Here is a 27,950-nt window from a genome sequence, read left to right as displayed (position 1 = left end):
TCTGTTTGATTATGGTTTAAAACAAACAATTTTCTTGTGTGTGGTGAATTTATAGCAACAGACTTGAACTTTAAAGCATGAACTTAAAAACAAAAATGAAAGAAATGAATGACTGTGTTCCCAGCACTCAGTTTTTTCTGTCTGGCAGCTCATCTCTGAGAGTGGCCAAGCAATGACACTACTGTTAACCCTGCAATCCAAAGGTTAGAAAACAAAACAAAACACAGTTTAAAAAAGAAAAGAAAAATGTAGTTACAGTTAAAAGGTTTGCCAGTGAAATAGCAGCTCACATGTCTAGCTTAGCTTAGCATAAAAAGCGAAAATAAAACAACTAACATGACTCCCAACAGGCCACATGAGGACCTGGGACTGTTGTGGAGGCCCTTTCTAATAAGGGTGCGGCCCTCCATGACAGTCCCAGCTCCTCATGTGGCCCTTTAGGAAAAACTAATCGCGCACCACTGCCATGGCTTTTCTCAGGTGGCTCTGAACTGCTGCGGGTGGAGGTTAAAGTCCCCATTAAACACTTAATATATAAAGTAAAACTATTGTTTTTACAATTTGTCATTTTAATGTTAGAAAAAACACGGAGATAACATCTGTTTCAATAATCACAGCTGTCAGGCTGTTGCTCCATTACCATTTTTATCTAAAATAACCGTGTCCTGGCTGTGGCTGCGGATGACTCATTTTTCTAGCTCTCAAGACATAAAAGCACACTTTTCCAAATTCCAAAAAGATTCCAGTGATGTTCATTTATAAGAACACAACAACACTCTAATTTATAAAGTTAAAGTGTGTAAGTGTGATCAACTCTTTTTTCTTTTTAGAGAATATAACCCATGCGTGACAGCTGCAAACAGCTGTACTGAAGGACTATCAAACTAACACATCTGAAACACAGCGTTACCTGAACTGGCTCCAATAAACAGGCCGAAACAACGGGAATGGTAGAAAACAGTTTAATCAGTACAAACAGGAGCGGCAGAGTGAAAGACAATCCTCTGTTTGGACACCAGTGTTATAACACCATGACTGACGTGGTAGTGTTGGCATGACATTTATACATTAAACTCATATGGTTGGTAAAAAATGGCTTCACATCAATCTCAGTAGTTACTCATAAGAGACTTTTTTTTTCTCCTCTCCTCTCAGGTATCAAGAGTATTTCCTAAAACCAAGGTCTGAACGTGTGTACATATTTACTAACATTTAACGATATGTTCTCAATTCATTTACAGGCCACTCTGTACAGTAAAAATGAATTACAGCTCAAATTTGCATGTATTTAATTACTTTACAAAAGACACAAGCTTCGCTGCTAGTCTATAAAATACAGCTGTTTAGTCACTGAACTCAGATGTGTGCGTCCCTCGGATAAAACAATGAAAAATTCCCACGTCCGTAAAAAAAAAGATGTGCTCTCAGTGGCTTACAAAAAAAAAAGTGTATCAAAAGTCCTTTGAGTCTTTACTTTTTAAGGTCTGCACATACAGGTTTGTTCCCACCTGTGGCCTCTGGAAACACCCTTCAGTAATCAGTAGCTTACATGGAGAATCCAGGCAGATGCAGTCCGTCTTAGTGAGCAGCTCACGGTCCACAAACACGCAAAGAGCCTCTGAGGACGACCCGCACTCGAGCGTGTTGCGTCTCTTGGATATTTTCAGGCCTGTAAAACCTCAACAGCCTGAGTCTGAAGTCATCGAACGTCAGACGGGCAGAGACGGCAACAGCTCCAGTGACCAGAGAGACGGCACAAAACACAGCAGTAGATGAAAATGGAAAATTTCCCTGAATGTTTGCAAGTGTACAACTAAATGAGCCTGAAAGTATGACTTCTTTTTATTATCTGTCATCAAAACGATATAAAAATCCTGGAAAAATAAACAAAGTTGGAAAAAAAAAATGGACCACCAGCCAATCAGGACAGTAAATCAAAAAAAAAAAAAGTGCATTTCTTCAAGTATGTAAACAAAACCATTTCTTTAAAGGGAGAGTGAGGCTTGTTGTGTGAGGGTGCGGGCGGGGTGGTGGCGCAGGGACTCCTGAAGTTTTGGCACACGTGTATGAACTCGCACGCACACATAAACTCCTTCAGATGACGAGAGGGGAAGGGGGAATTCCTTCTTTCCACAGTTTATCAAGGGGGAAATCCAGTGCTTCCTGTTTGCAGTCACTCTATGACCTGCAAAGACACACCCCTCCGTCAGCAAGGTCACATGGAGGTGTTGCAGTGGCTGCTGGGAAAACAGGGTGGGTACGATGAAGATGAATCAGAGGATGATGGGATGGAGAGACAAGTGTTGGAAACGAATGCAATAAATTAAAAAAAGGAAATAAAAATGACAATGAAACACACACACAGACACACACAGACACACACACACGGGCTGTGAGGGGTGACCGAAAAAATGATGCACCAATCTGAAGACAGTGATCCTGATTGTTTCTGAATGAGGATCAGAGCTTCATGGGATAAAACTAAAGAATAAAAATCTGAGATTTTTGGAAAGAGAAAAAGGGGGTAAAGAAGGCTGGTTAGTAAACTGGAATTCACACTGCTGTGAATAATGACTGCATTTCAAAATCTTTAAAGTACCTTTTAATGAATACAAAGGTGTTTACGTCTGAACCAGCCGTGGGCCACTGGTTTTATACAGTGTCATAGTAAAAGATTTCCTCTCTTCTTGCTGGATCTCCAGGTTTTTGTCTACATGATCACAAATAATTTCGGTGCCTTTTTTCAAATACTTTTAATGTGCAAATTTGACGATCTGTCTCAATCCTCTTTGCAATGAACCTTCTCCTAACTGAGAAGCTTTTCTAGCATCTGTTGGTATCAAATCTTTGGCCTGATTTGTTCTCCTACTAGAACAAGAGTAGGGTCACTTTTAATTTTTCTTAACAGCTGCTAAAAAAAGACTTAATAAAATCCTATGGATAGGTGTGCAGGATCTTTAACTATCACTATGTTTACATTTATGGCACTAAAGTTTTCATTACCCTGTGAAAATCGTCACCTATCACTGCGTTTACAGTTAAACTGACTTCATGATCAGTGACACTGAGACGCCATTTAACAACCTTAAACAAGAAGTTTAATAAATGTGGTATTTTTTGGCTTGTTGTTCCAGAAATCTCAAACTGTGTGTAATAACCACACTTAAGAGTACTGTGTATGAGTCTTGAGCCCCTCTGTTATTTCTGTATATTTTTTTAGACAATAGCTGCAGCGATTTATTGAAACATGCAAACATAAATGTAAATATAGCAAAAACAGAGTTTGTACAGTTTTTAATGCGTTTGGAAGTCAATATTTGCTACGATCTCCTTTATTCTTCAGTCTGAACTCTCTCTCTTCTGGCCATAACTAAGACCTCGAGAAAGTCTGCAGAACTCAAAGTAAAATATAAATGGGACTCAAGACATTTGCACAGTATTATTCACATGTTGCACATGCACATGTTGTCTTTGCTTTATTCTGTATAAGTAAGATGTGTTTGCGTGAAGCACTAAGCTGCCTTAAAACAATGACAGAAAGCTGCCGATGTCCAGAACAGAGAAAAGGAGCGATGGCAGTAAAACTTACATTTAAAATAGAAAAGTTCTAAACTGCTCCTTTAAACAGGATGGCCACAGAAATGTATTACATATATAATATAGTGATTAATCCAAAAATATATTGATCTTTAAGATCAATGCCTATAGAGATAATATTTTAGACTTAAGTGAACTCTTTGAGCCCACACTGACTTTCACTGTGTACAGGATATCAGGAATGGTGCTGTCTTCATTTGGTTTCACGTTAACATTTAAGCGGTTCGGGTGGAAACGACACAGACTACCAGGAATGAAAACGACCACTGATGGCAGCAAGACTCATAATTTGACACAGACAGCTGAACAAAACACTGAACGACTCCAGCAACAAACAGCGGACACACACGTAGGCGACGACACTGATGCGTTTGCATGAGTGAGTTTCCCTTTTCTCAGAATCTGATGCTGGTTTTCATCTGAATCGACTTCCTGATACTCACTCTGATCCCGATGAGTCGCCGTCCACTGTCCCCGCCTTGATGCTCAGAGCGACCCCGTTCAGCTGGTCAGGCAGGCTGCGTTTAGCCGAGGCCACTCGACTTTCACTAGAGGAAGATCCATGAGGGGACGCCGTACCCGGAGCATTTTCGCACAGTTCATTGTTGATGCGGTTGAAGCTGTTCCTCTCCACGATGGGAGAGAGCTGCTTCTTCTTTAGGATCCCTGGACAGGGGTAAGATTTGGTTTGTGTCAGAGGTTAAGCTTATTTATTTAATAATGGTCAAGCTAAAGCTCTGAGGTTTGGATGAGCTTACCTTTGTGAGGGTGGGCGCTGAAGTTCGGCAGACTAGGCAGCAGCACTGTCACGCTTTCCTTTGTTCTGTCGTCCGATAATAACCGGGGGTCGCGGACGATTGGCTCCTGATTGGCCAGCCCTTCCATCTTTGCTCTGTCTCCACCCGTGAGCTCGCTGTCACTCACTGTAGCAGCGTACTCTCCGGGCCAGTACAGCTTATTCAGACCGTTGTCTGGAAAACAAAAACACACAGAGAGTGAGCTCAGCTCCTCTGATTGGGTTGATGTTCCTGCTTTACAAACATGTATTCTTGGTCCTCGTAGGTGAACATACACACATGTAAAGATCATGAAGTAAGAATCCAATTTTCTTATACTGGAATCTTATTATACATGTACACAAATACACACAAATTATACACTTTTCTTTCTGGAACAATGTCCTTTGGACAGATGAGACCGGAGTGGAGATGTTTGGTCAAACATGTCACCAAGTTTGAAATCGGTGGGGGAAGGGTGGTGATTTGGGCTTGTTTTTCATACATGGGACCTGAGCAGTCACCGAGTTGCTCATGAATTCCTCTCCTCTGTCCGACAGCTAAAGCTCGACTGAATACGTGAACACGCAAAAGAACATAATGCCAAGCAAAAAGGAAAAAAGTAAGGTGTTGCACCAGTTCAGACCTCAACACAACTGAAATCCTGTGTGAGACCATAAGAGAGCTGTGTGTAAATGAATGCCTGCAAAGCTCAATGAACAGAAGCAACACGGTAAAGACGACTGAGCCAAAACTCCTCCACAATAATGCGAGACTGAACGTCATGCAGAAAACTATTACCTCAAGCTGCTGAATCGTGGGGTGCATTTCGCCTTAGGTAAATAAATACTGACCCATTGTGTCGTGTCAAGTTTTTTTGATAATCGCAGCTTGTATCGACCTCATTTTAAGACCTGCTAAGGACTACATGACTTTTTTATATTCCTTCTAAGACTTTAGAACTGGGGAGGTGGTACAGCCTGTCCTCCATGTAGTTCGTGGGTGCACTTTCTTTTCACCCTGACTGTTTGACTGCTTTTCAGAAAGTAAACCATTTTGTGGTGTGACTTTAGTGTAAAGGCAATACATGTGAGCAGGTTCAGGTGAGCACCTTGACTGAGTGGTTGGGGTCTCTTGGCGACATTGGATGCCAGATTTTCCCAGCATTCCTCTGGCGGGAGGGGGCCCTCCTCATCCTCGCTGTCAGAGGAGTGAGTGGAAGCGTAGGAGCCGCTCTGGTCGTCCTCCAGAGACAGGTCGCTGTCCGAGTCGCTGTCGTGATCTAAACATTGACGGGTTAGCGTGAGTGAAAAACGAATCCAGTAACGCCATCAGTGCCAAAGTGGGAAAGTGAAGAACAGATTTGAGGAAAATGAGCACGCTACCGTCCAAGTGCTCCTTAGTTTCATGGAAGAGCGACGTGTGGTCGTTGAGAGCGATGTGTGCCTGACTGTTACTCAACCCGTCGTCACTGAGAAGATGGAAACAGTTCAGTTCACTAACTCAGTCCGTCACTCAGCACACTCATAGTAGTTTTTTATTAAGTGGTTTCCTCACCGGAGGACAAATGGCACGTAGCTCTGCTGGCTCTTCCCGCTCTGCATGGTGCCGTTCAGCGACACGCTGGATTCGCCGAAGGGGAGGTGGTACAACCTCCCGTCCATGTAGTTCGTGTTGCATTTATAGCTCTGGAATTGGAGGTAAGAGGCAGGCAGAGAAACATGTTATAAAAATACGATGCAGAGTTATTTCAAATGCAAAGAACATAACAGGGAGTTTATTGTTACTGCAATTTTTTTGTACAGATGCTAAGAAACAAACTTGGATCAGAGAGAAAAAACATCTTTTCTTTTAAACAAACAATCGCCTAATTGTGAAATTTATTCTCTAAATAATATTTAAACTGGTCTGTCATGTGAACTTGTCTCTGTTTAGTCATTTAGTCTGTTTAGTCATTTGAAGGATGCATCACACTCTAAAAGACTCTAAGTGAAGACAACCAGTAAAGGACTTATTTATAAAAGAGATTTTCCCAAATTTTGCCAATTATAAGAAAAGTTCTGCTGATCCAAGTCAGATTTTTTCAGAATTTTGCAACCTCGCAGCTTCTTAATGAAAACATTTCCACCCTTTCTCCAATAAGCCACCGGATCAGTCTCTAAATCTACAATTGAAGAAGGTCTGTCACAAATCGAATGTACAGCCACACTGGAGTATCTAAGAGAGGCCTGGCAAGAGGATCTCATACAGAAATCACAGCTCCAGAGCACGTGCACACATAATCAGTTCGTGCCAGACGTAACAGTTCAGGATACGGCACAGATTCCCCTTTCCAAACTCAGACTGTCTATTTCCTTCCTGATCAGTGCTCACAAACACCAGCCTCTCTGGCTCTGTTTTTGGAACAACGAGCACAACATTATCCTTACAAAAAACGTCATATTGAAACTGATTTTCATCCTTCTGCCTGAAAATCAGTTTCAATATGACTGATTTTCAGGCATAAGGATAGGTCTTTTTGCTAAGAATATCCATTCAATATCTGAGTGAGTATTTGTCTGTGGATTACATGCCACGCTCCAGTTTACCTGTTTGTTTTACAGCAACAGTTTTACGGTGGAGGTAGCGCTCTTTGGCACAGATGAATGAGATTTATTTACTTGTTTAGTAGAGTCAGTCATTTAGGGCGGAGAATAAATCCTCCCTCCTTTTTTATAAAATATCAAAAAAAGCTCAAAGCTCAGTCTGTTGGGAACAGATGGTGCAGCATCAACAGCATAACTGATATCTGAGATAATTACAGATTTATTTCTTTAACAACAGCTTACATATATATATTTTTTTAAAGAAACTCCAAATATGACAACAGCCTAACTACGTATCCCAGAGGTGTCAAACCGAATGAAATATTTTCTCGCCGCTTGTAACGAGGGACTCACAGAGGCCTTGGATTTGATCATGTGATCGGGCCGTTTGCGGCTGCAGCAGTATTTCATGGCGTTCCTTGCTTCTTTATTGAAGACAATACGGAAGAAGAAAACAAAGGGACCCTGGATTTGGACGACATGAAAAGTAAAACATGGTTAGTAAAAAGGCACAACTGAGCCTTTCAAGCAGTTTCAGGGTGAACCGATGGGCTCACCTGCACACAGTTGAAACCAGCGAACAGGTAGTGGAAGATGATCATGTCGCTGTTGACGGAGAGGAGTGCGAGAAAACATGTGACTGAAACCAGGAAGAGGACACAGCCTGCGGTCTTCAGGCCAGAGCTGCAGCGAGAGGAAGCACAAAGAGGAGTTAGTGAGGAAGGACTTCTGGAGTGACCAGGGACCTGACTCGGAAACCAACAACAAGAGTTCAATGCAACACACGGAAAAACAGAGCAGGACATGAATCTGAGGAAAAAACAGCAACAAAACCAGCAATGATAAGCATGCCGAAGCTGTGTGCCTGAGATGACCATATTGAGGGAATCCCCTCTCTATGACATCATACAGATCCAAGAGCTGAAACTGAGTGCTTAGAGTGGCCTGGGTCAGGGGATTATTGCAGAAAATATTAAAAAAAAGAGCACGCACAGACCGCAGCTCCCCCCGAAGAGCAAGGGCTAGACTAAAGATTTGATGTTTTATGATGTTTATATTACAACATGCTGATGTCAGCCTGGTTTCTTTTCCAATAATGACATCTGCACTGTTTTCATAGTCCCTGGGTCCCCGACCCTGGTTCTGCTGGAGGTTTCTTCCTGTTAAAAGGGAGTTTTTCCTCTCACTGTCGCCAAGTGCTTGCTGATTGTTGGGGTTTTCCCTCTACTACTTGTTGGGTATTTTCCTTAAATTTACAGAGGCTTGAGGTGACTGGCATTGTGAACTGGTGCTGTATAAATAAAACTGAATTGAATTGTGTTGCTAAACATAGTGACTGCCTATGTACAAAACATTTTCCTGTCTAAATAACAAACTGACATCCTCTAATCAGGCAGGAAGTAAACGGCGCTGGTGTTGAATGACAGGCCGGGACACTCACACACGAGACTCTTTCTTCTCGATGCTGTGGTGTCTCAGCGAGCAGGAGGCTCTGGACGACAAGATGTACAGAAAGATGTTCATCTGTGGATACACAACACACCAGTATGTCACTACTTGCAACACAGTAGGAGTTTGTGACAAAACTAAAGTAAAGTGAAGGTCTGCAGTGCAGCATGTTAGAAGATTAAACAATAATTAATGTAGCGTGAAAATGCTATGTACGCTGCTGAGGTGACAGCTTTACCTCCGTGTCTTTATATCTTTTAGTAAAACTACAAGATATTCATGTGCGATTGGATGGATGGATGCAGGTACTCACCGACACCACTATGGCGATGGGTCCTGCAAAGCTCCAGATCAGGGTATCGTACATAGACAACCAACAGAAATCAGGGTTTCCATAGCCTTCGGGGTCCAAACCCACCGCCAAACCTGGAGTTGACCCCAGAAAAAATAGACAGTGTGAAAAGTTTGTTTAATTTTTGCCTTGATTCACTTTTTACTGAAACTATTTTATCCCCAGAGGATGATGTCACAGTGAAAGTTACTAAAGCTGAATAAATAATGACTTCTCATAGTGTGGCTGGGTATATGGACACGTTCTGTGGGTTTATAATCTGTACAGGAACTAACTTAATTGGCTGTTCAACGAAACTAACTGTAAGACTGTTGATAATGACAAACTTGTACATCTGCTATTCAGAACCCTGGTTTGATCCTGGGAAGAAACACAAATCTCTTTAGTTGTTGTGGTCCTGGGTCAGGTTTGCCACATCAAGTCAGTTAAACTTCTGGGATATTGATCTGGTCAGTTAAGTAGCAGAGGGTTGTTAATCAGTTTCAGCTGCTTTGGTTTTAATGAAGTAAATAACAGGTGGACTAGAGGGGCAACAATGAGACTCCAGGAGACAGGCAGTTATTCTAGGAGAGCTGGAGAGGGCCTTAAAAGGTCCTTAACCCATCAGCCGGACCGGTATCTGCTCCAGTGTGCAAAGAGGAAGAGGATGAGCAGTGGCAGAGCTCCAAAATGACCTCCAACAGGACACTGGTGTGAATGTCTCTGCCCAAACAATCAGAAACAGACTTCATGAGGGTGGCCTGAGGGTCTGACGTCCTCTAGTGGGCAGTGCCTGCCAGGATGAGGAGAGAGTGTGTGCACAACCATTCCCTGTTTGGAGGTTGTGTTGTTGCCTCTCCAGCACACTCGTTGTCACTTTTATTTCCACCAGAACAGCTGAAATGGACTCACAATGATTGATGCCTCCTAACTGAACAGATTGATATCCCTGAAGTTTAACTGACTTTGTGTTACACTGTGATGATCGAGTGTTGCCTTCTTTCTTTAGCAGTGTGGATTAATAGAAAATCCTTAAAATTAAAAAAAAAAAAAAAAAAATGTTGAGAAAAGATTTAAAAAATGATTTGATTCAAAGAAATGTTGGGTGGATCAGTGAGGAAAGACTTTAAAAATAGCCAACAGCTGACGGCCGGCCAGTAATAATATAATTGTGAAATCTGATCAAGAAAGGTGACCCTGTAAAAAAACACCTTCCTCAAACCTTTTGCGATGTGTTCAGCTCACAGAGCAGATATAATGAAAAAGATAATTCAAATGTAATTGGTTTGTTATTTTTATTATCCACTCAGCTTTATTTTAAAAAATTTATTTGCTTTTCAACTTCTTTGTGATTGTGTTTGAGACGTGTCTGATTCTTTTCCTCATTTCTGCTCCCGCTGTCACGAAAGACGTTATAAAGGTTTAAGATCTTCGTTATTCCACTCAACACACAAACCGGGTGGAGTGGTTTTCCTTTGAAAAGTGGGTTTTAAATTCGAGGTTCACACCTGTGATAAAGGCAGGAACTCCCCAGCCAATCAGGTAGTAGAATCTCATGGGTCCATAATTGATGTCTCTGACTTCGCTGATCATGCGGTAAACATGCAGCCCCTCCAGGAAGAGCCAGGAGAAAGTGCAGAGGTAGAAGAAATGCAGCAGGATGGCGATGACTGTGCACACAAACTGCAGAGCGAATACAGAATGATTAAAACTTTGGGAGCTGTCAGGGCCAGAGGGCGGAGGCGAGAGACGAGAACCAAAGCGCTTACCGGGTTGTCGGCCTGGTTGATGCCAAGGATGAAGATGAGCTCTGAGAGAAAGAGAGCGGTGGCTCCATTGTTGATTATGCTCGTCTTGTTGCACTGCATGGCTCTCAGGCAGAGCAGGAAGATCGCGGTGAGGAAGAGGAAGCCCAGCGTCACACCGGCTGTGCTCCACGTCAGGATTTTGATGGGCAGGATCTCTCCGTTCTGGTGCGTTTAGAATGAGATAATGCGACGTTACAGTGAGGAGCAACTCTGATTCTGATCACATGAAAAGTGTGAGTGTGACTCGCCTCTCTCCTGGAGATATCCATGAGAACCGCGAAACTCGTCATGTGGTAACACTGGCAGCTGATGTGGGTGCTGTTTCTGAAAACCACCTCGCAGCCTTTCGCCGACCAGCCGCCGTGACCAGCTCTGACACACAAACACAAACGTGAGCACAGCACAACCTCGCCCGGGCTCCCCCATTCACTTACAGCTGCACTCACAGTATGGTGTGGTTCCAAAAGACACAGATGGGTTTGGAGCGCTCCTCGGTGGCGACCAACCGGAACTGCACGGTGATGGGTTTGTCCAGCGCGTGCTGCAGCAGCGCGTCGTTGTCGTGCACAGTGATGCTGACCACCGGGGTGTTGATGACCGGACGCTTTGGGACACTGAGGCAAAAATACATGAAAGAAGAAATAAAGTTTCTTTTTTCTCTCCTCTGCCAGGAAAGGAAATGAAAATGACTAAAAGCAGCAGCAGATTAGCCTCTCTATACTTTCTACACTCTGAAAAAAGTCAGAATAAGTTTTATTACCGCAGACTTCTCTTATCTGGATCGTAGCTCTCGGGCAACAGCGAGGCCAGGCTGTGAAAGATGATCACGCTGGCGACAGCGTCCTGCTGGCTGTCATCGGGGTGGCGTTTCTTCCTGTTGGCCGAGCGGTTCCTCAGCGAGGACTCTGGGAAGACGTCCAGGTGTCTGTGGCCCTTCGTTTCCACAGGTGGTTGGAAGACTGAGTCTGGGAGGGTGACAGCCGTCTCCAGATCCGCAGGACGAGGGCCCCTCAGGGACTGATACCGCGGCAGTTTGGCGCCGGCGAAATTCATCTTTTTCAAACGGTCCACGGAGATGACTGCAAAAACCAGCACACAGGGAAGGTCAGAGAACGCTGCTTCAAAACGGGCTTCGGCGTTTTTAAGTTCAAACAGTTAATCTGACAGAAACAAATCTGATAACTGATTTCTCATTTTAGATAAAAAAAAAAAAAAAAGAGGACGTCTGAATTTAGGGCTTTTTTAATCATTTTAATTTTCTCACATTTTATAAACCATGTGATTTATCTGTGAAATAAGAAGTTTAATGGAAATAAAAGGACATAATCTGCTAAAACCTGCGACACAGAAGAAGGCGAAGGATGCTTTCCCTGTGACTGAACTGATATTGTTCAAAATTTTTATAGAAAAATCATCAACACAGCCTGTTTTTAATCTGTAAGTATGAGAACCACACTAAGTGTTTGTTTTTAAAAATAAAGTTTGACCTTATTTTAATAAAACAGAAAAGGGAGCCTAACAGGAAACAAATATTCCCAGTTTTTACTGTCATTTTTACCTCCACGTACCTATTTTGTTGTCATGTGGAGGTTCTTTTTTCTGCACACAACAACTGCTAGCTTTTCCATACTTGAGTCACATGCACAACTTTTTTCTTGCTCTTATTTGCGTTTTAGACTCTTTAATAAATCCTGTGTATCGTTTTTGTCCACGTAGCAAACTGATCAAGTATTGAACTCAACCTTTATTTGATCTCGACTACACATGAATGCTGTGATTGGGGTTTGCACCACTGCCGGTTTCTTCAGGGCAAATTCTGCTTTAACAGCTGTGATGTGCACGTTAAACGGTCTTTACTGTGCCTGATACAAACTCTTACACAGATAGCTCAGATAACCTCACAGCATGCGAGTGGGGAGTCATGTGTGAAGCATTTCCAGCAGTTAAAGGTGTTTGAAGTGCTCCTGTTGCGTGCAGCATGTGTCCTGATCACGGCAATGACATTATTATTTATATAGCAAATTTCATTACGTGTAAACTCGATGTGCTTAACATAACAGACAAAAACATGCACACAGTGATTAAATGTAAGCTGGGGAGACTAAAAAGGGTTCGAGTTTGTTCTTCAATGTAGACGCAGCTGTGACTGACCTCAGGTCAGCGAGCAGCTTGTTGCAAAGAACAGGAGCACAGTAACTGAAACCCTCAGCACGTTTAGATCAAATTCTGGGAACATTTAAAAGAGTTGCACTCGTTGACCTGAGAGATATAGCAGGGACGGGTGCCAAACATAAGGCCCCGGGGCCAAAATCAGCCTACAAAAGACTCCAATCTGGCCCACTTGACAGCTTTGGAACAAGTGAACGAGGGCATAGATTTTGGACTTTTAACTATATTTTCATTACTTTTTCCTGCTTTGATCTCCCTACAGCCATTCAACCATTCCTATTACATCAAACTAACAGACATCTACTATAAAAACTACTATGAAGATGTGTCCACAGCAATTAAAAACATTTCACTGTGAAATAACAAAAACTTCCTGTTTTATAATTACAGGGCAGTCTGGGCAGTGAGCAACCAGAACCTTTTCTGTAATGTTTCCAATTTATGATTGTTTGGAGATTTATGATTTTGTTATACAGGAAAACTGAGATGCACTGTTGAAATTGCACTTCTTTTTCTAATAATAACATATATCAGGGAGTAAGTGTGCACTTCTTTATATCGATAGAAAGAGGCCCACGATGTACAGTGAGTCTGATATCCCTGTAGCAGGGTTATGGGCACTGAGCGAGTCACAGAAGTACTGTGGGGGTCAAACCATTAGCGGCTTTATAAACTAATAGAAGGATTTTAAAGGTAATTCTATGTTTAACTGGGCATGAACGAAGTGACTTCAGTACTGGGGTAGTATTAGTCTGATGATCTGAACAGTCCTGCAAATACAGCACTACAGTAATCTAACCTGATTGATATGAAAGCATGGACTAATATCTCACAGAGTAAGATTGAGATAAGAATTTTCTTTTAATATATTCTTTGATATATATTTTTTTAAGTGGAGTTCATTTGTGATGACAGCTGTGACAGACAAGCTGAAAACTTTGGCCACTAAATATTACAAACCTATGTTTGGTGTGACAATGGTGAAGGGGCTGAGGTAAGTCTTCCTCATGTTCTGCGCCAGCGTGTTTGCGTATTCCTCGTAGTGGCGCAGGAGCGCCGCCGTGCCGCCCTCCGTGTGCTGGATCAGCTCCCAGTGCTGCCGTGTGTCTGGAGACAGGATGGCGCTGCCCACTCGGACCAGATTCTGTCAGAGAACAGCGAGAGTTCAGCGTGACAGGATGTCAGCGCAGAGAGTGAAATGAAGTGTGATGTACTCCCTGCAGATACAACATGACAGGCTGTGATGTCCAGCCAGGCAGGACTGGCCTCCTGTTTCCAGTTTTGTGTACTGAAACAGCCACAACAGAGCTCTGTTCTTACTCTCCGTCAGTACGAGTGTTAGACGTGACGTGGTTGTTCACCTCTGTGAAGTGGACGTCCTGTGTGGCGGTGAGGTTGAAGCCCTGCTGGCTGCTTTCATGACGCAGCAGACTCTGCGTGAGCCGGTAGGCCACTTTCACGTCGCTGCCGTAGAACTTCTCCGTGTGCAGCGTGGCGTTGGCCAACATTGCCGCCATCTGCTGAATGCGCCCAGACTCGAGGAGCGAGGCGTTACGGAAAAACTTTTCAGACTGAAGAAGAAAATAAATCAATTTTCACAAGAAAAGAAATCCCAAAGACAAGTGTTAGTAACACAGAGATGAGATTTAAAGTGTAAAGAGATTAAAACTGAAGCAACACCTTTGTTGCCATGCATGCTTCATTACTAGTATGCTCCTAGTGCCCGAGATGAGGTGGAGCGCCTGTCTCACTGGTGCAGATATAACAAGTCGACAAAAGAACTGATCACATGACTTCAAGAAGAAAAAAAAAAGAACATTAAGCCTTTAATTATCAGTGGGAGGTGTGGAGAGGGTCACAGACTTCTCCTGGGGCGTAAACACCACAGAGGTGGTTAAAATAATAAAGATATTCACTTGAATTCGACTGAATTCAATTCTATTCTAAGCCCGGAGAAGTGGAAGGGTTACATCAGGAATCGAACATAAAATCTGCACCAAATCAAATAGTGGATCCGCCCACTGGGGTGAGCGATTAGTACATTCATTGATTTTTCCCAGAGGATGAATCTGAGGTTTTAATGATCCTTTGATCTTTTCCTGTATTTTGTGACGTGTCATTGCACCACTTATCAGTTATCCCAGGAAGTAACTGACTTTTCCTGTAGCACCCCTGGGAAGTAGATTGTGAACTGGTCTCAAAAGCATCAACCATACTGATTTTAGCAATCGCCTGATTTATCCTTTAGTGAGATTTTGTGTGAAATATTTTGAGAGACATTAAATAGACCATCATGAAATCCGGTCCAGCCTCCGATGGGATTAATCACATTAGCTTTGATTTATAACCAAACACCTGCAGCCTCAGCTGGACTTTATTAAGTGCCGTTAATCTGCACAACACATACGCACATATTTAACAGTGTACCTAACGAAGAACAGTTTTTTGGGACTATCACTTTAAGCCAGTGATGCTCAGAGCAGCACCGCAGAGCAGCAGACACTCATGAAAACATTTTTATTTCTCCTCACAAATGAGGATGATGTTGTAGAAACTGGAAACTGAGTTTAAAATTTAAAATAGTGACAGAGAGAAGCTACACACCAAAGCTTTCAGCTTGCTGAAGGTAACGGAGGTGCAGTTGAAGAGATTAGGAGGCAGCCAGCCCTTATGCTCGTCACAGTGTCGAATCGCTGTGCCTGGGAAGGAGGAGAGGGAGCGTTATCGCATGAGGAAAAGGCTGCAGCTGAGAGAGAGCTTGAGGCAAGTTTCATATAGTGCCATTATTATATGGTAATTTGATGAGCTGCCAAAAAAAACCATCATACCGAGAGTTCCCTTGGGACAGGGAACCGCTGCAGGGAGACCAAACTTAGTCCTGGGCCACCATATCCCAGCCTCGATGGCCTGAGGGCAGCTGTCATATATTACTAAGAGAGATGGAGCAGGAAGGAGATGATGAGGATAAAATTAGAACAATATCTAATGTATTTGTACCTATAATGAAAAAAAGGGACTTGATGCGAAGCTGTAATTAACGTGTTCTGACCTTCACAGCCGTTAGGGGTAACCTCAGCAAACGGGTTGTCACAGCGGTCACACTGGCGTCCGATGACGCCGGGTTTGCACTGACACTGGCCGCTCTCTCGGTCACACGCTCTGGAGAAAGAGCCGACCGGGTAGCAGTCACACAGCAGGCAGGTGTCGCTGTCTTCAGGCCGGTAATGATTGTCCTGCAAATGAGAATTCTTCCTTAGCGCCACGGAAAGCTCAAACCGCACGCTCAAAAGCATCTGACTGCCAGCAGACAAGTTGTTGTCCCACCCAGATTTTTTCTAGCAGAGAAAAAGGTGGAAAACGACGCTACAAACCTTCAGCACACAAAATAAATCTTTAATTGCCCCTCAGCGCAGTGCAATGCAAAGCAAACACAGCTGTAAAAATGGATCAGTGGTGAATGTTGGAAGATGTATAATGACTGTTTATGAAAACAGCTTCCTCCTTAATATTAAGCCAGTCTGCTACACGTGTCGTAGAAGTGTGCAAGAAACCAAGTTTGGACACAGATTCAGAGGTTTCACACGTTCCTGTGATGGCCACATTTGTGCAGCTCTTTCTTCATTTCTCAGGAAAGAGTTCCCATAAAGCAGCAGACGTCTGATGGATGTCTACAGATTTCTAATGTGGGTGAATGTAAGGCAACTAAGGATCATGCTTTTTGAATGACCTTAAAAGACTTTAAAAATATTTACTCACCTTATTTTGATACCAAAGCTTATATCTCTTTACAGGTTTGTTTTTACTTTATACAGATGAGAACTATTATTATTAGCAGAGTGAGGATTTTCAACGTGGCATTTCTAAACATAAATTCTTTAGAAAGCCTAATTATAGGTGTTCAATAATGTGCTTTAACTATGTAAAGCTCAAAGCTTGCAAAATAAAGTTTAAACTGTGGGTTATTTTCCAATTTGCACACAGTATAAAAACTGCAGCAAGATTTTAGGAGTCACTTGAGAAAGGATCATGCCGAAAACAAAAGGCATCAGTTTAGACTTGAGAAAAAGAATTGCTGATGCTCACAAAGCAGCAGATGGCTATACAAAGTTATCACAGTGATTCCAAGTGTCAAGACCTGGAGTGAGAAGTATTATCAAGATCAATGAAGAGAGCTAAAGAGTACAGAATGAGTCTGGCAGAGGAAGGAAGGGAAATACTTCAAAGACTCTGGAAAGAAACCTAGTGAGAGATGAGTCTAAAGAACATGGAACAACTGCCAAGACAGGAGTGAATGACTTATCCAAGTTGGGAATTATAGTGTTAAAGCAGACTGTCACTAGAACCCTGCAGGAGTGAACTGAACGTTATCAGACCAAGAAAAACTCCACTTCTGCAGAAAAGACATCTTCAAGCCAGACTGAAGTAATGAGAATATAACATGAAACTAGAGCTCCTTGACCACAGAGATGCTGCTTATGTTTGGCAAAAGAAGGGAGAGGCGCACAACCCAAAGATCAACGTCACAGTGAAACACGGTGGTGGGCGTATCATGATGTGCGCTTTATTACAGATGAATGAATCGGGGATGCTAGCTCACCTTGCAGCGACACTCTCCGCTCGTCTTGTTGCAATCAGAATCAAAACCCTTGTCTGTCTGACAGTTGCAGGGGCCGCAGGTCTTGTGACCCCACCAGCCTCTGGGACACGGCAGGTCGGTCCTGTGGACACAGACATTACAGGTCAGTTGTCCTGTCTGCAGTGCAGGAGGAAGAACACTGCAGTGTTTTTTATTATTGTTATCATTTGGAAAATCAGTGCAGTGAAGAGGAAACAGAAAAGCAGGGAGAGACACACAGCAAAGGGTTGGATTTAAACCTGGCCAGCTGGATTTAGCTGAGTTAAAACCAACCCTGCAGTGTTTTACATAAATGTGGAAGGCTATACTTTTTCTCGCAGTAATTGCCAAAGTAGTTGTTGGGACAGTCACAGGTGTAACCCCGAGAGGAGCTAGGCTTCCTGGTGCACGCCGACTCGTGTTCACAGGGGTTCAGCGAGCACACGTCAGTGCAGTTGGAGCCATAATAACCTGCAAAAAAATAAAGCAGGTGGGGATTTTCAGTAAATTGCAGTGGCTCGTGGTAAAAACAATAAACAACAATTTTAAAAAATGATTATTCATTTGAACTAAAGATTAAAGACAGAAACAGAATGATAAAAAGGCAAAAACATGTTACGTTCGTGGGTTTGTGATCATGTGACGAGACTGACCATTGATGCACTTGCAAGAGTGGCTGTCCCAGTCGTCGCTGCAGTAGCTGTTGGACGGACAGGGATTGGAGCTGCAGGGATCGGGCACGCTGCAGCCCTGCTCCACGTTCACTTTCCTCGCCTGAGAGAGACTCACAGCCCCGCCAACACGCAGACCCTGCAGGGAAACAATCATACATGCAGGCAAAGGGTTGAAGAACGATGTCTTTAAACTACACAAACAGCTGTTCAGACAAATTCAAATAAAGCTTAATTTGAACCAAAACTTTAAAACATCAAACTGAACTGCTCGCCTTCACGATCACAAACGCAGACATGAATGTGGTCTGCAGAGAGGACAAACCTGTATGCAGCCGCGGAAGCCATGCTGAATTTTCCCATCAGGCTTTGCCAAACCACCTACGCTCACAGTCTTCAATTTGGAGTCCTGCAGCTTTCCATCCACATCCATGCTGGCCTGAAAAGGAACACGGCAGTGACTTCATGGCTAAAAGCTACAAGAGTTTCATTTATAATCGCAGCTAGAATTTAATAACTCACCAGGTAGAGTCCGTGATCTAAAGATAAAACAGCCTTATGGTGGCTTGCCGCTCCCCCTGTTATGCTGATATCCAGCTGCAGATGATGCCAGTCTCCGTCGTTCACCAGCACCTCCTCCACACGGGAGAGAGTGGAGTCTTCTCCCCTGTGCAGCCCCATCAACACACTCCCACCACGCAGCTACAAAGACGACAAGAGAGGAGGGAAGACACAGCAGGAGGGAGACGGACACAGGATGAAAAACTGACCGCAGAAGATAACAACCTTTGAACAGCCTCAGTTCAAAAGATCATCCCTTGTGTTGCAGCACATCATAGGTGTGCAGGGCTGGAAATAGACTGGCAGTGAGTTATGTAACATCAAAGAGGCGCCAGTCTAGACAAGCTCAAAAAAACAGAAAAAAAGTTAGAATAAAGTTGAAAATGTCCCGTGTTTTGGGACATGTTTTCTCTTAACATCAGCGACTGCACATCTGCAAGCTTCTTTGCAACCCATCATCACCCCAGCTCCTCCTCTTCTATTAAATCACATATCTGCTTCGGTCCTGACAGGAAGCGCGTTTCGGATATGTGGCTCTCACCTGCAATGTGAGGTTGTGCTGCAGGCCAGAGGAGATGTGAAGCAGCGTGCTGCTGGCTTGGCGTGTGCGGAACATGAGCTCCACATGCCAGGGGACGGAGGCCGCCACCGTGGCGAGGTTATTCCACTGCAACAGGCTGTTACCCAGGAAACGCAGTGGGTTGGCCATAACTACAGAAAAAGAGGGCAGAGACGAAAACGGATGACAAAAATCACATGAAATACTTCATGGTAAAGAATGCGAGTGGCTGAAAGGCAGAAGGGGTGATGCTGAAAATGAGGAGGGAGAATTTCACAGTAGCTGACAGAGGGAGCCATTACTGTCAGAAAGGAAGCTCTCTGCAGCTTTTCTTCGGATTTTAGCCAAAACTGACTGAACAACCGTCACTCTTTGAGGTAAGAAAAGAGACGTAAGAGACCTTACTCTACAGATCTGCTTTCTGAACTGCAGCTTTTTAGAAATTCTAGAAATGCTTCCATGGAACAGATAAGATGACTCTGAAGTTATCTCTTTTCAACTCTGATTAAATTTTTTGCTTTTTTGATCATTTTTTTTTTTTTTTGTATCAATCGTTGAAATCATTTCAACTTCCAACGCGGACTGAATGAGAAGTTTCCTTGGTCCCTTAAAACGCTGAGAAAAGTGACACAGAAGGACACTCTGCCTTATGTGGAGCAGTTCCCTCGTCATTAAGCTGTCTCTGCGTGAAGTGAAGGAAAGCACCTGAGTCACCCAGGCCCTGAGGATTGATTATCGATGACAAATAAACCTGACACACTGTGGCTGCGGGAGTGAGATGCAGAAAGAGAATCTCCAGTTAGATTTCAATCATTTAGATTCAAAATAATAATAATAATAAAAAAACTTCATTCAACACCTGGTTACCTTTGGCAGTCGTCATTTATGAATCCATATTTTGTGCATCCAGCTGAAAGCTAGGAAATATATTTTTCTATTGATTTTGTCTGGTAAATGTCAGAGAATAATGAAAAACGCAATTTGCTGAAGGGTGAAAGTGACTGATAGCTTCACAAACATCAAGACACTAAAAACTCCTTTATTTAAAGTATGCTGAAATTTCACATTATTACACTAAAGTCTGCCCCACTTCCACACTCTCATCCTCACTTTTCCTTCACACGTGTCTGTTCTTCACAGCACACCTGTCAGCGCAACTCAGGAACTTGCAATCCTCACTTGTTCTGCATGAAAGAAACACACCAATAAATAACCCCACCCAACTTCTTGTTAAAACAAAGGTGCTTTTTGAACAATTTTTTTTTACTGCCGTCTCTTCTAAAGCTCGTTTCTCTTCGGCTGTCTCTTCTCAAATTCCTTTAAACCATAAATCAGTGCAAACAACAGCTGCAGGAGATCGAGTGAAACATAAAGAGACGCTGGACAGAAATATAAGTTACATACTGTATATATCTTCAAAGGTCAAAAAGCATTAGTATTAAACTGGTTCAACATCATGTAAACCAGAGAAAATTCAACATCAAGCAGATTACATTTCAAGTTCGGTCCTAAATCGGGCATTTAAGCTGCTGTAATGAGATCACTGCACCCAGAAAGCAGCTATCAGTGTGCAGTAAAACACTCAAGACTGCTCAGGGTTTTTTCTTTGTTTGTTGGCTTTTCTGGCATTAGCTGCCGCCTCCACACTCACCTGCAAGTTCACAGACCTCGATCACAGCTGCAGACAAATTCATATCTACTATTATCTTATGTCTGAGTGTCTCCCCCTCCCTGATGCCTCGCTCTTTTCCACTTGACTCACTCACCTCTTTCACAGTTTTGTCCTCCAAACCCAAGTGGGCAATCACAGCTGAAGGAGCCCCACAGGTTCACACAGGTTCCTCCATTCAGGCACGGGTTATTGTTGCAGAAGTGTCTCTTGGCAGAGCATCCTTGAAGGGCAGGAAAATAAGAGGGTAATCCACGCGTTTGATCTATCCTAACTCATTATTTCATCAGTAGAAAAGAGTCAGATGGTAATAAACTATTCATAGCAGGTACAACAATCATTTCCCACTGACTCTACCTTCCCCGCTGCTCTCATTATAGTCACTGCTGTTTCCTCTGCCAGGTTTTCCTCACTTGGCTGATCTAACAGTGTGCACTGTTTGACTGCAAAGCAGAGCCAGGTTTAAGAGCTGAACTAAAGGACAGCGAGCTTAAAAACAATGCATACCTGGCAGAGTGCCATTGTTAGCGATGAAGCTGGCCATGTCTATGTGCTGGTTGTCGATACGCAGGTCCTTCATGCAGCCCACAAACTGCTGGTTACGAACAGGAAAATCTTCTGGGAGTTTAGGGACTCCTCCGAGGAGCAAGGGGCCCGTCAGATCCAGAGACCTGACGACACAGAACCGTGAACATACATGCACCCAGAGCATCACTCTGCCTAAACCAAAACACATCATCAACAGTAATGTGGGGGGTATGGGGAGAGAGGTGATGAAATATTTATTACAGGCACGGTCTTGCTGTGTTATTTTCCCTTGGGAGATAAAAAAGGAAAAAAAAGGATAAACATTGCAGTAAATGAAGAAACCAAAGCTTAGCTAACACCCCGCAGATGTGGAACCTCATTTCAAAACAAGTTTACTCGAACTTCTGAGGTGAAGGCAAAGACAGTAATAAAGTAAATGGCTGAGATCAATACAGAAGTAAAGAGAGACTACACAAAGCAAAGGAAAAGAGGGTTAGTTATGGTTTATCTCTCGATCTCAACAGAACAGCTCTTTTCTCTGGTGTACCTGTTGCAAACTTACTTTTTGGACCCTGATTGGCTGCCCTGAGCAGAGCACGTGTAGTTTCCAATCATGTGCCCAAACCTCAGGGCCACAGAGGTGTCGCAGTTGTCCACCGTCACTATGACGACCTTCTGGTCTGAGGGGCCCTGCGGGAGACCGGCCTGGTTTAAGATTGGCTGTAGAACGAAACAAACTCGTGATAAATTATGGGGCACTTTCTCCATAAGGTGGGGAGCACCAAAAATTGCTGCTTCTGGTTTTTCTCCTATCTTGCCAACTGAGGATTTAACTAAGAATAGTTTTATTTCACATTTTCACCCATATTCACAGGGATTTGGAATTTTGCCATTTTTGTATTGCATGTCAGATATAAATGAGAATTACCGACAAAATCATGAACCACAGAAAAGGAAAAAAAACAGTATTACCATGTTGCTATTTTTCTGATACGCTGAGGTATTTTTGATCACTCAGCATTCATAAATAACCTCAGAAATGTGTTATTATGAAAATACTTCATTATTGTGCTCCATTTGCTAAAAGATCTGCGGGTCTCATCCGGAGCTAAGCTGTTTGTAGCTTTATGAGCCAGATTAAAGATTCAAGCTTTGAAAGTGGAAAACAACAGGCAAATAAATGATCTTTGGCATCGCACTCAGTTCAGTTCCCGTTCAGCATCAGCTTGCTGCCGTCGAGCATTTTAATAATTCAGATCATAGCAGCTCGAGGTAAAGGCAACGGCTGGCAAGCAAACACACATGCACGCATGCATGCACACACACATGCGGGAGATGGGCTTGCTCTCCGCAGGACATCGCCCGGTCGACAAAGGATCTTTTCATTGTCTGAGAAATCAATAGGGGGGGAGTAAGAAAAGGAGGAGGAGGGCTGGAAAAAGAGAATTATGATGCTGTCAATAAAGGTCGCGACCTCTTTTCAAACCGCCCAGTTTCTCCGGGGTCACGTCAAGCTCCTAATAACCCTAAGTGTAGGTTCAAGCTGGTGTCACGAGCTGAGAGCAGAGCAGTGACCACCCTCACGCACAGCTGACCAGTTTGGCCGTCTGCAGGCGAGGACGGGCCGCTGAGCCGTCAGCTGGTCAGACAGGATTTAGCAGGAATTATCTAGTCTCATGTGCAGCGATAGTAAGAAAAAATTGGCTCATTGTTGATGGCTCCGAAGCACACATTAGGTTTCTGTTTTCGCTGTCTGAAAAACTGAGTCCTCCATGAGGTTAAATTAAAACACATCCCCTCTGGATGAGCCTCAGGAATGATAATTTCCTGACTGTTATGACTTCCTTTGTCGCTGCCGTCTGATCTCTTAATTTAAAAGCTCTGATGAAAGACACCCAGCTAGAGATATACTGCAGATTTTCAGCAGCTCAATCCTAGCAAGACTATTAAGAAAAAAAAAACAGTATAGAAAGTATGAAGTAATGACAGATAATTTTAGCTGAAAGCACTGCCGCAATTTAACTCATCTCAGATGATTTTCACCGAGCGGATTGCATTAAATCTGTAACAGAGAGGCGACAGTTAGTTAAATTTCCCCTTTTGTGTCTTGTGATTGCAGTGTGCACAGTGCTGGTGATATGAACAGCACCAATAATAACCCAATAACATATCTGGCTGTATAATTGGTCTTTTCACAAGACCTCACCTGAAATGCTTCACAATGCAAAGAGGATCATGTAGGTGGATTTTCAGGTTTTGATCCAAGTTAATCACTAACGACTCTTCAGAAGCTCAAAACATACAGAAAGGATGGTTTATAGAAAAGGTGGTAAAACAATAGTGGGCAGGAGAGGGCTTACTGAAGTTTTTAGGTGCACTGAGGTTTACTTTATTATTTTCTTTTCTGATAATCGTTTTGCAGCTCGCTGCTTTGTAAATGTTGCAAAAAGCACATGCTAATGCAATATAATGCAGAAAAGATTAAACATGAGGTTTTTTTATGAGTTAGCAGTAGATTCTGTCCTGAACTCATGCGACCTACGTTGACTCATAAACATCAGAACTTTTGCAAAGAAGTCAAAGTATTCAAAAACACAAAGATCATAGAGACGCTTTTAAAGTAGTGGTTTGTTTTTCAGAACCGTATTCCACTTTGAATAAAAAGGGTGAAAAAATATGTATGGGTACATGAAAACAGCAGTGCACCATCAGTGTCTGATTTATTAAACAAACTAGTAACTGAAAAACACTTCAATGCTGTTTTTGCTACAAAAGACCTCATCCACTCATTGCAGTACACCAGAGTGCCCCCAGGGGTACCGACACCTCAATCTGAGACACAAAAATTTCCAGATTATCCCTTTAAGCCTTTCTGCTTCCAGCTGTGGAAGATCCACTGGAGGGACTGAGCACACTCAAGTTTATTAAAGAAATCTAAAGTGCTGCTGTTTTTTTTGAACATGAAGGCTTCTTCAGGAGGTTTTGAAAGTGAGTCAGAAACAACTTCTTTATAGTAAGTTATCTTTCTTAAATTATTATTAGACCTATTTGTATTATTAGGGAACATTTGTAATATTTTGTAATATACTGTATTATTTAATCTTGGTGCTATAGCTGTGGAGATGAAATAGTCCAAAGCTTTGTGCAGTAGAAAAATACTTTTTCTGATTCTGAAAGAAAAGCATAAACCTGCACATACATCAAAAAAGATGCATAAAACACTTGAATATAATTTAAAATGCAGGGTATCTAACTGCATGAACAGAGCTGCAGACCTCACAGGGGCTCAAACTGAGGCGATAAATGGTGAGAACTGTCAGAAAGGATGCTTAGGCCATTATGTCTGGCCCTGACAGCACACAGCTCATTCACATTCATCATGGGTGCACTAATTATTTTGCTGGAACGACCGTCGCCACAAATGCCCATCTATCCTCCAGACTGACTCACTTGAAACCTACAGAGTCAAATATGAAGATGAATCCATTTTGTGCATGTCCTGAAAGTGTTATTTCCAGCAAAGCCCAGAAAAGCACAACGGGCCCTGTTATTGAGCACCTTTCCCACAGGAAGTCACAATACGCTCAGCGGTGAATGGAAAAAGGAGAGTCTGATGGTGGCTTTTGCTTTGCAGTTTTTCCTCCTTGAGACCAATTTGTTACAAATTTGTTGATGATGAAACAAGCAAACATGCTGTCTGAATTGCCAAAGGTGAAATCACCCGACATGCTCTTTTCCACGGTTTTCCCTTCGCTGTGAAAGCTCTGAAACAGGCAGCGCTCCAGCTTGGACGCTCCTTTCACTGACCTCTGCTGTCATCAGTCACGGCTATTGACTCTCCAATAATGACTGTCTGTCAGCGCGTCTTTCTGCTGCACAAAACACGTCCTGTCAGAGCTGATCGGAGCGCACATATTTATTCTGCACCGCTTAAAACGCTGCTCTCACCAGCCGCTACAGGGGATTATGGGAATATGAGTTCCCTGACATAGAGGGTGACAGGGGTGGCGCAGGAGTAGCCTGGCAGTGAGCAACACAAATATGGGATCTAAGATTGACTAGTAAAACCATAGCAACAAGAGGGGTTGGCCCTGAAGCGCGGCGTCCTCGTTCAAAGCCCGAGTCAATACTTCACTTTGCCTTTCTTTACACTCCTTTCGCTCCTCTCCTGCTCTGCCTTTCTGTCCTCGCCGGAGAAGAGAGAGAGGGGCACCTTCCCCGGGGCAGCATCATTCACTGCCCATGGTCCCAAAGGAAGCAGAGGCAAACACAAAGGCAGCGGTCATTGCCATTCTCCACAGTCCCCCGCCGTCCTGAAAGCCACATTTCAATCTAAAAATGCCCCCCCACCCCCCTTCCTCCCTCACTCACCCTGCCCCACCCCCCCGTGGACAGGGACGGGTCAGAGAGGGCCACCGTGGGATACCTCCTGAGGGAGGAGCCATGTTTCTACCTCAGCGACTCACAGGATGTGGAATATGAGAGGATTAGTTCAGCTAGAGCCTGAGCTGAATCCTGCACACTTCTGGGATATTCAGCCCCTGAAAATATGAGGCTTTCAGTGCAATGAATATTGTCAGCAAACAGAGAAGTCTAACTGCTCTGCGTTAGTTTGATATTATGTGGCTTACATTCATTGCTATAAACAAGGTGGAAAAAATGAGAACAACACCTCTCTTTACATTTCCCTCCAACAGCACCACAAACTACAGCCTTGAAATCATCATAGAGTTGTTGAATGAACATACTGAACAACCTTAGTGACGGCAGGATTACTCTTCTCCTCAATGAACTGGCCACTGTGCCGAACAAATACGTCTCAATGAGTTCAATGTTCATTATTTGTTTAAGTTGTTTTAACTACTTCCCTTTAAGGCCACCCTCCCTGTAAGCCAGCTTTCTTCTGATTGGCTGCCCCTCATAAACATAAAGTTCAAACAGCAGCAGGTGGGTGGGGCTTCCACAGCCACAGCCAGAGCCATGTGCTTAAAGCGTGATTTAGACTTCTGTGGGAAAGCTACACTGTAGTACTGACAATCTAACCCGAAACCCTTTTAACCCTATCCCATAACCTTCCACGCCACTAAGGTGTTGCGGATCGCGCCGACTCTACGTATAGCAAAATTTCTCTACATCCACGTCAGGTTACGTGGAAGGATCGGGTGTAGGGTTAAAAGAGTTTCCAGTTAAGTTATAGCTTATGATGTCTATTTCACTCAGAAGTATAAATCAGGCTTCAGTTGGCTGTATTGGGAATTTCTACCCTTACTGACATCATACAGAGCCAAGAGTAGAAAAAAACAGTCTGAGGCAGAGCATTTAGAGCACCCTGAGCTTTTGAATCTCATGGACTACTTTGATACATTGACCTCATCATTGGAAAGCATTATTGTAGCAGTGTATGTAATTTAAACTCAAACTTAATTTCATACTCCAGTCTACATCCCAACAATTCATCTCTAGCTACCTGGAGGTGCATTTAAAATCAGGAGAGCATTTTTTTCTCATACATATCAAATATCTACAGTCTCCATTTGTAGCTGTTAGAAACATGCTCCTGTTCACGCAAAAATCCACACGATGCTACCCGAATCAGATAACAGATTTCAAAGGTAAGAGAATTTTAAAAAAGAATCAGAGCTGTTGGAGTTTTTGTTATCGATTTGATTAATGAGACAAAAATGTTTGTAGGCAAAGAATCAACAAGTTTCCATCCAAAAGTTAACAAGATGCCCCCTCCTCCTTTTATCAGTACAACTGGCTAAAATCTAACATGGCCGTGTTATTATACGCATTGAATAGAAGATATGCACTGCGGGGGTGTTGCCTGGCAACATCTTTATGATGCAAAGTGACTTCCTCAATAGACTAAAATGTGACATCCTGCGTTGTTGGTCCTGGGTGGGAAAATACTGGCACAACAGCTCCATAAGTTCCTCCACTGATTGAGTTGTTGTGAGATTCTTACAGAGAAATGTACCAGTCAGACATATTTAGCCCGATCTGAGCATGTCTGGAAAAAACACGGGCCTCCCCACTCATTCATTCACCGCCCCTCCTCTCTCGTCTGTCTCTCTCCCTCCATCAGTGTCTGCTTGGCATGCTGGCTCTCTTCCAGATCATCAGCCTGTCAGCAACGTCTTTAGTCTGACGGCGCGCCAGAACAGCCAACTTACACAGCTTCCTGTCTGCAAACCGGTTTACATCCACTACAGTCAGCCCTCTATGAATGCCCTGAAGGCCGCTGAGGAAGAGCGTCAGCTGCCAGTTATCGCTGCTGCCAGCAATGCTGGAGCACTGCAGTCTGTCAACTGCAGAGTATCAGGATTTCTCTCCAGATGTCATCACTAACTCAGCCTGGCTGGATTTAACCACCTGGTATACACTTTCCTATCCCCGAGCTCCTTCCAGTTTTCCTTAATGGTTTTATGAATGTTTACTTCATCTTGTTCTTATCTTTACGAGATCATGAGTTTGTTTCTGCCTAAACATAAGTGTAAGACAAAAGATTGCTTTTCATGTTTAACCGAAGCCATTTCAAATATTTAATGTCTAAAGTAAATAATTTTACACAAGAAAAATGCCAGTCAAAAAGAAAGGGCTTAACTATTTTGGCACATTTTAAACAAAAC

The 27,950-nt window shown here is 43.1% G+C and overlaps 1 protein-coding gene across 3 annotated transcripts in view; it reads right to left on the bottom strand.

Annotated features, from left to right (window-relative positions):
- Positions 1-956: 956 nt before the first annotated feature.
- Positions 957-27,950, bottom strand: part of celsr2 (cadherin, EGF LAG seven-pass G-type receptor 2) — a 69,300-nt gene continuing 42,306 nt past the window's right edge. Inside the window, exons 6-34 of one of the 3 annotated variants that reach the window (XM_063474108.1) lie at positions 21,881-22,038; positions 21,298-21,461; positions 20,888-21,013; positions 19,104-19,273; positions 18,524-18,703; positions 18,327-18,440; positions 17,984-18,140; positions 17,660-17,801; positions 17,313-17,433; positions 15,765-15,948; positions 15,544-15,645; positions 15,320-15,414; positions 14,077-14,286; positions 13,676-13,859; positions 11,307-11,625; positions 10,993-11,160; positions 10,795-10,918; positions 10,508-10,708; positions 10,247-10,421; positions 8,721-8,833; positions 8,400-8,482; positions 7,516-7,642; positions 7,313-7,423; positions 5,931-6,061; positions 5,759-5,844; positions 5,485-5,655; positions 4,356-4,568; positions 4,041-4,263; positions 957-2,240 (exon numbers count right to left, since the gene is read on the bottom strand). In XM_063474108.1, coding sequence (XP_063330178.1) covers positions 2,216-2,240; positions 4,041-4,263; positions 4,356-4,568; positions 5,485-5,655; positions 5,759-5,844; positions 5,931-6,061; positions 7,313-7,423; positions 7,516-7,642; positions 8,400-8,482; positions 8,721-8,833; positions 10,247-10,421; positions 10,508-10,708; positions 10,795-10,918; positions 10,993-11,160; positions 11,307-11,625; positions 13,676-13,859; positions 14,077-14,286; positions 15,320-15,414; positions 15,544-15,645; positions 15,765-15,948; positions 17,313-17,433; positions 17,660-17,801; positions 17,984-18,140; positions 18,327-18,440; positions 18,524-18,703; positions 19,104-19,273; positions 20,888-21,013; positions 21,298-21,461; positions 21,881-22,038 — 4,377 coding nt within the window. In that variant the 3' untranslated portion in view covers positions 957-2,215. The remainder of the gene's footprint in view (positions 2,241-4,040; positions 4,264-4,355; positions 4,569-5,484; positions 5,656-5,758; positions 5,845-5,930; positions 6,062-7,312; positions 7,424-7,515; positions 7,643-8,399; positions 8,483-8,720; positions 8,834-10,246; positions 10,422-10,507; positions 10,709-10,794; positions 10,919-10,992; positions 11,161-11,306; positions 11,626-13,675; positions 13,860-14,076; positions 14,287-15,319; positions 15,415-15,543; positions 15,646-15,764; positions 15,949-17,312; positions 17,434-17,659; positions 17,802-17,983; positions 18,141-18,326; positions 18,441-18,523; positions 18,704-19,103; positions 19,274-20,887; positions 21,014-21,297; positions 21,462-21,880; positions 22,039-27,950) is intronic. The other 2 variants (XM_063474109.1, XM_063474110.1) reach the window with 2 other exon arrangements.

The sequence above is a fragment of the Pelmatolapia mariae genome, linkage group LG5 (genome assembly GCF_036321145.2).
Source record: "Pelmatolapia mariae isolate MD_Pm_ZW linkage group LG5, Pm_UMD_F_2, whole genome shotgun sequence".
Classification (NCBI taxonomy): Eukaryota; Metazoa; Chordata; class Actinopteri; order Cichliformes; family Cichlidae; genus Pelmatolapia; species Pelmatolapia mariae.
Note: the sequence above shows the minus strand (reverse complement) of the source record. Positions and strands in the feature narration are given on the sequence as shown.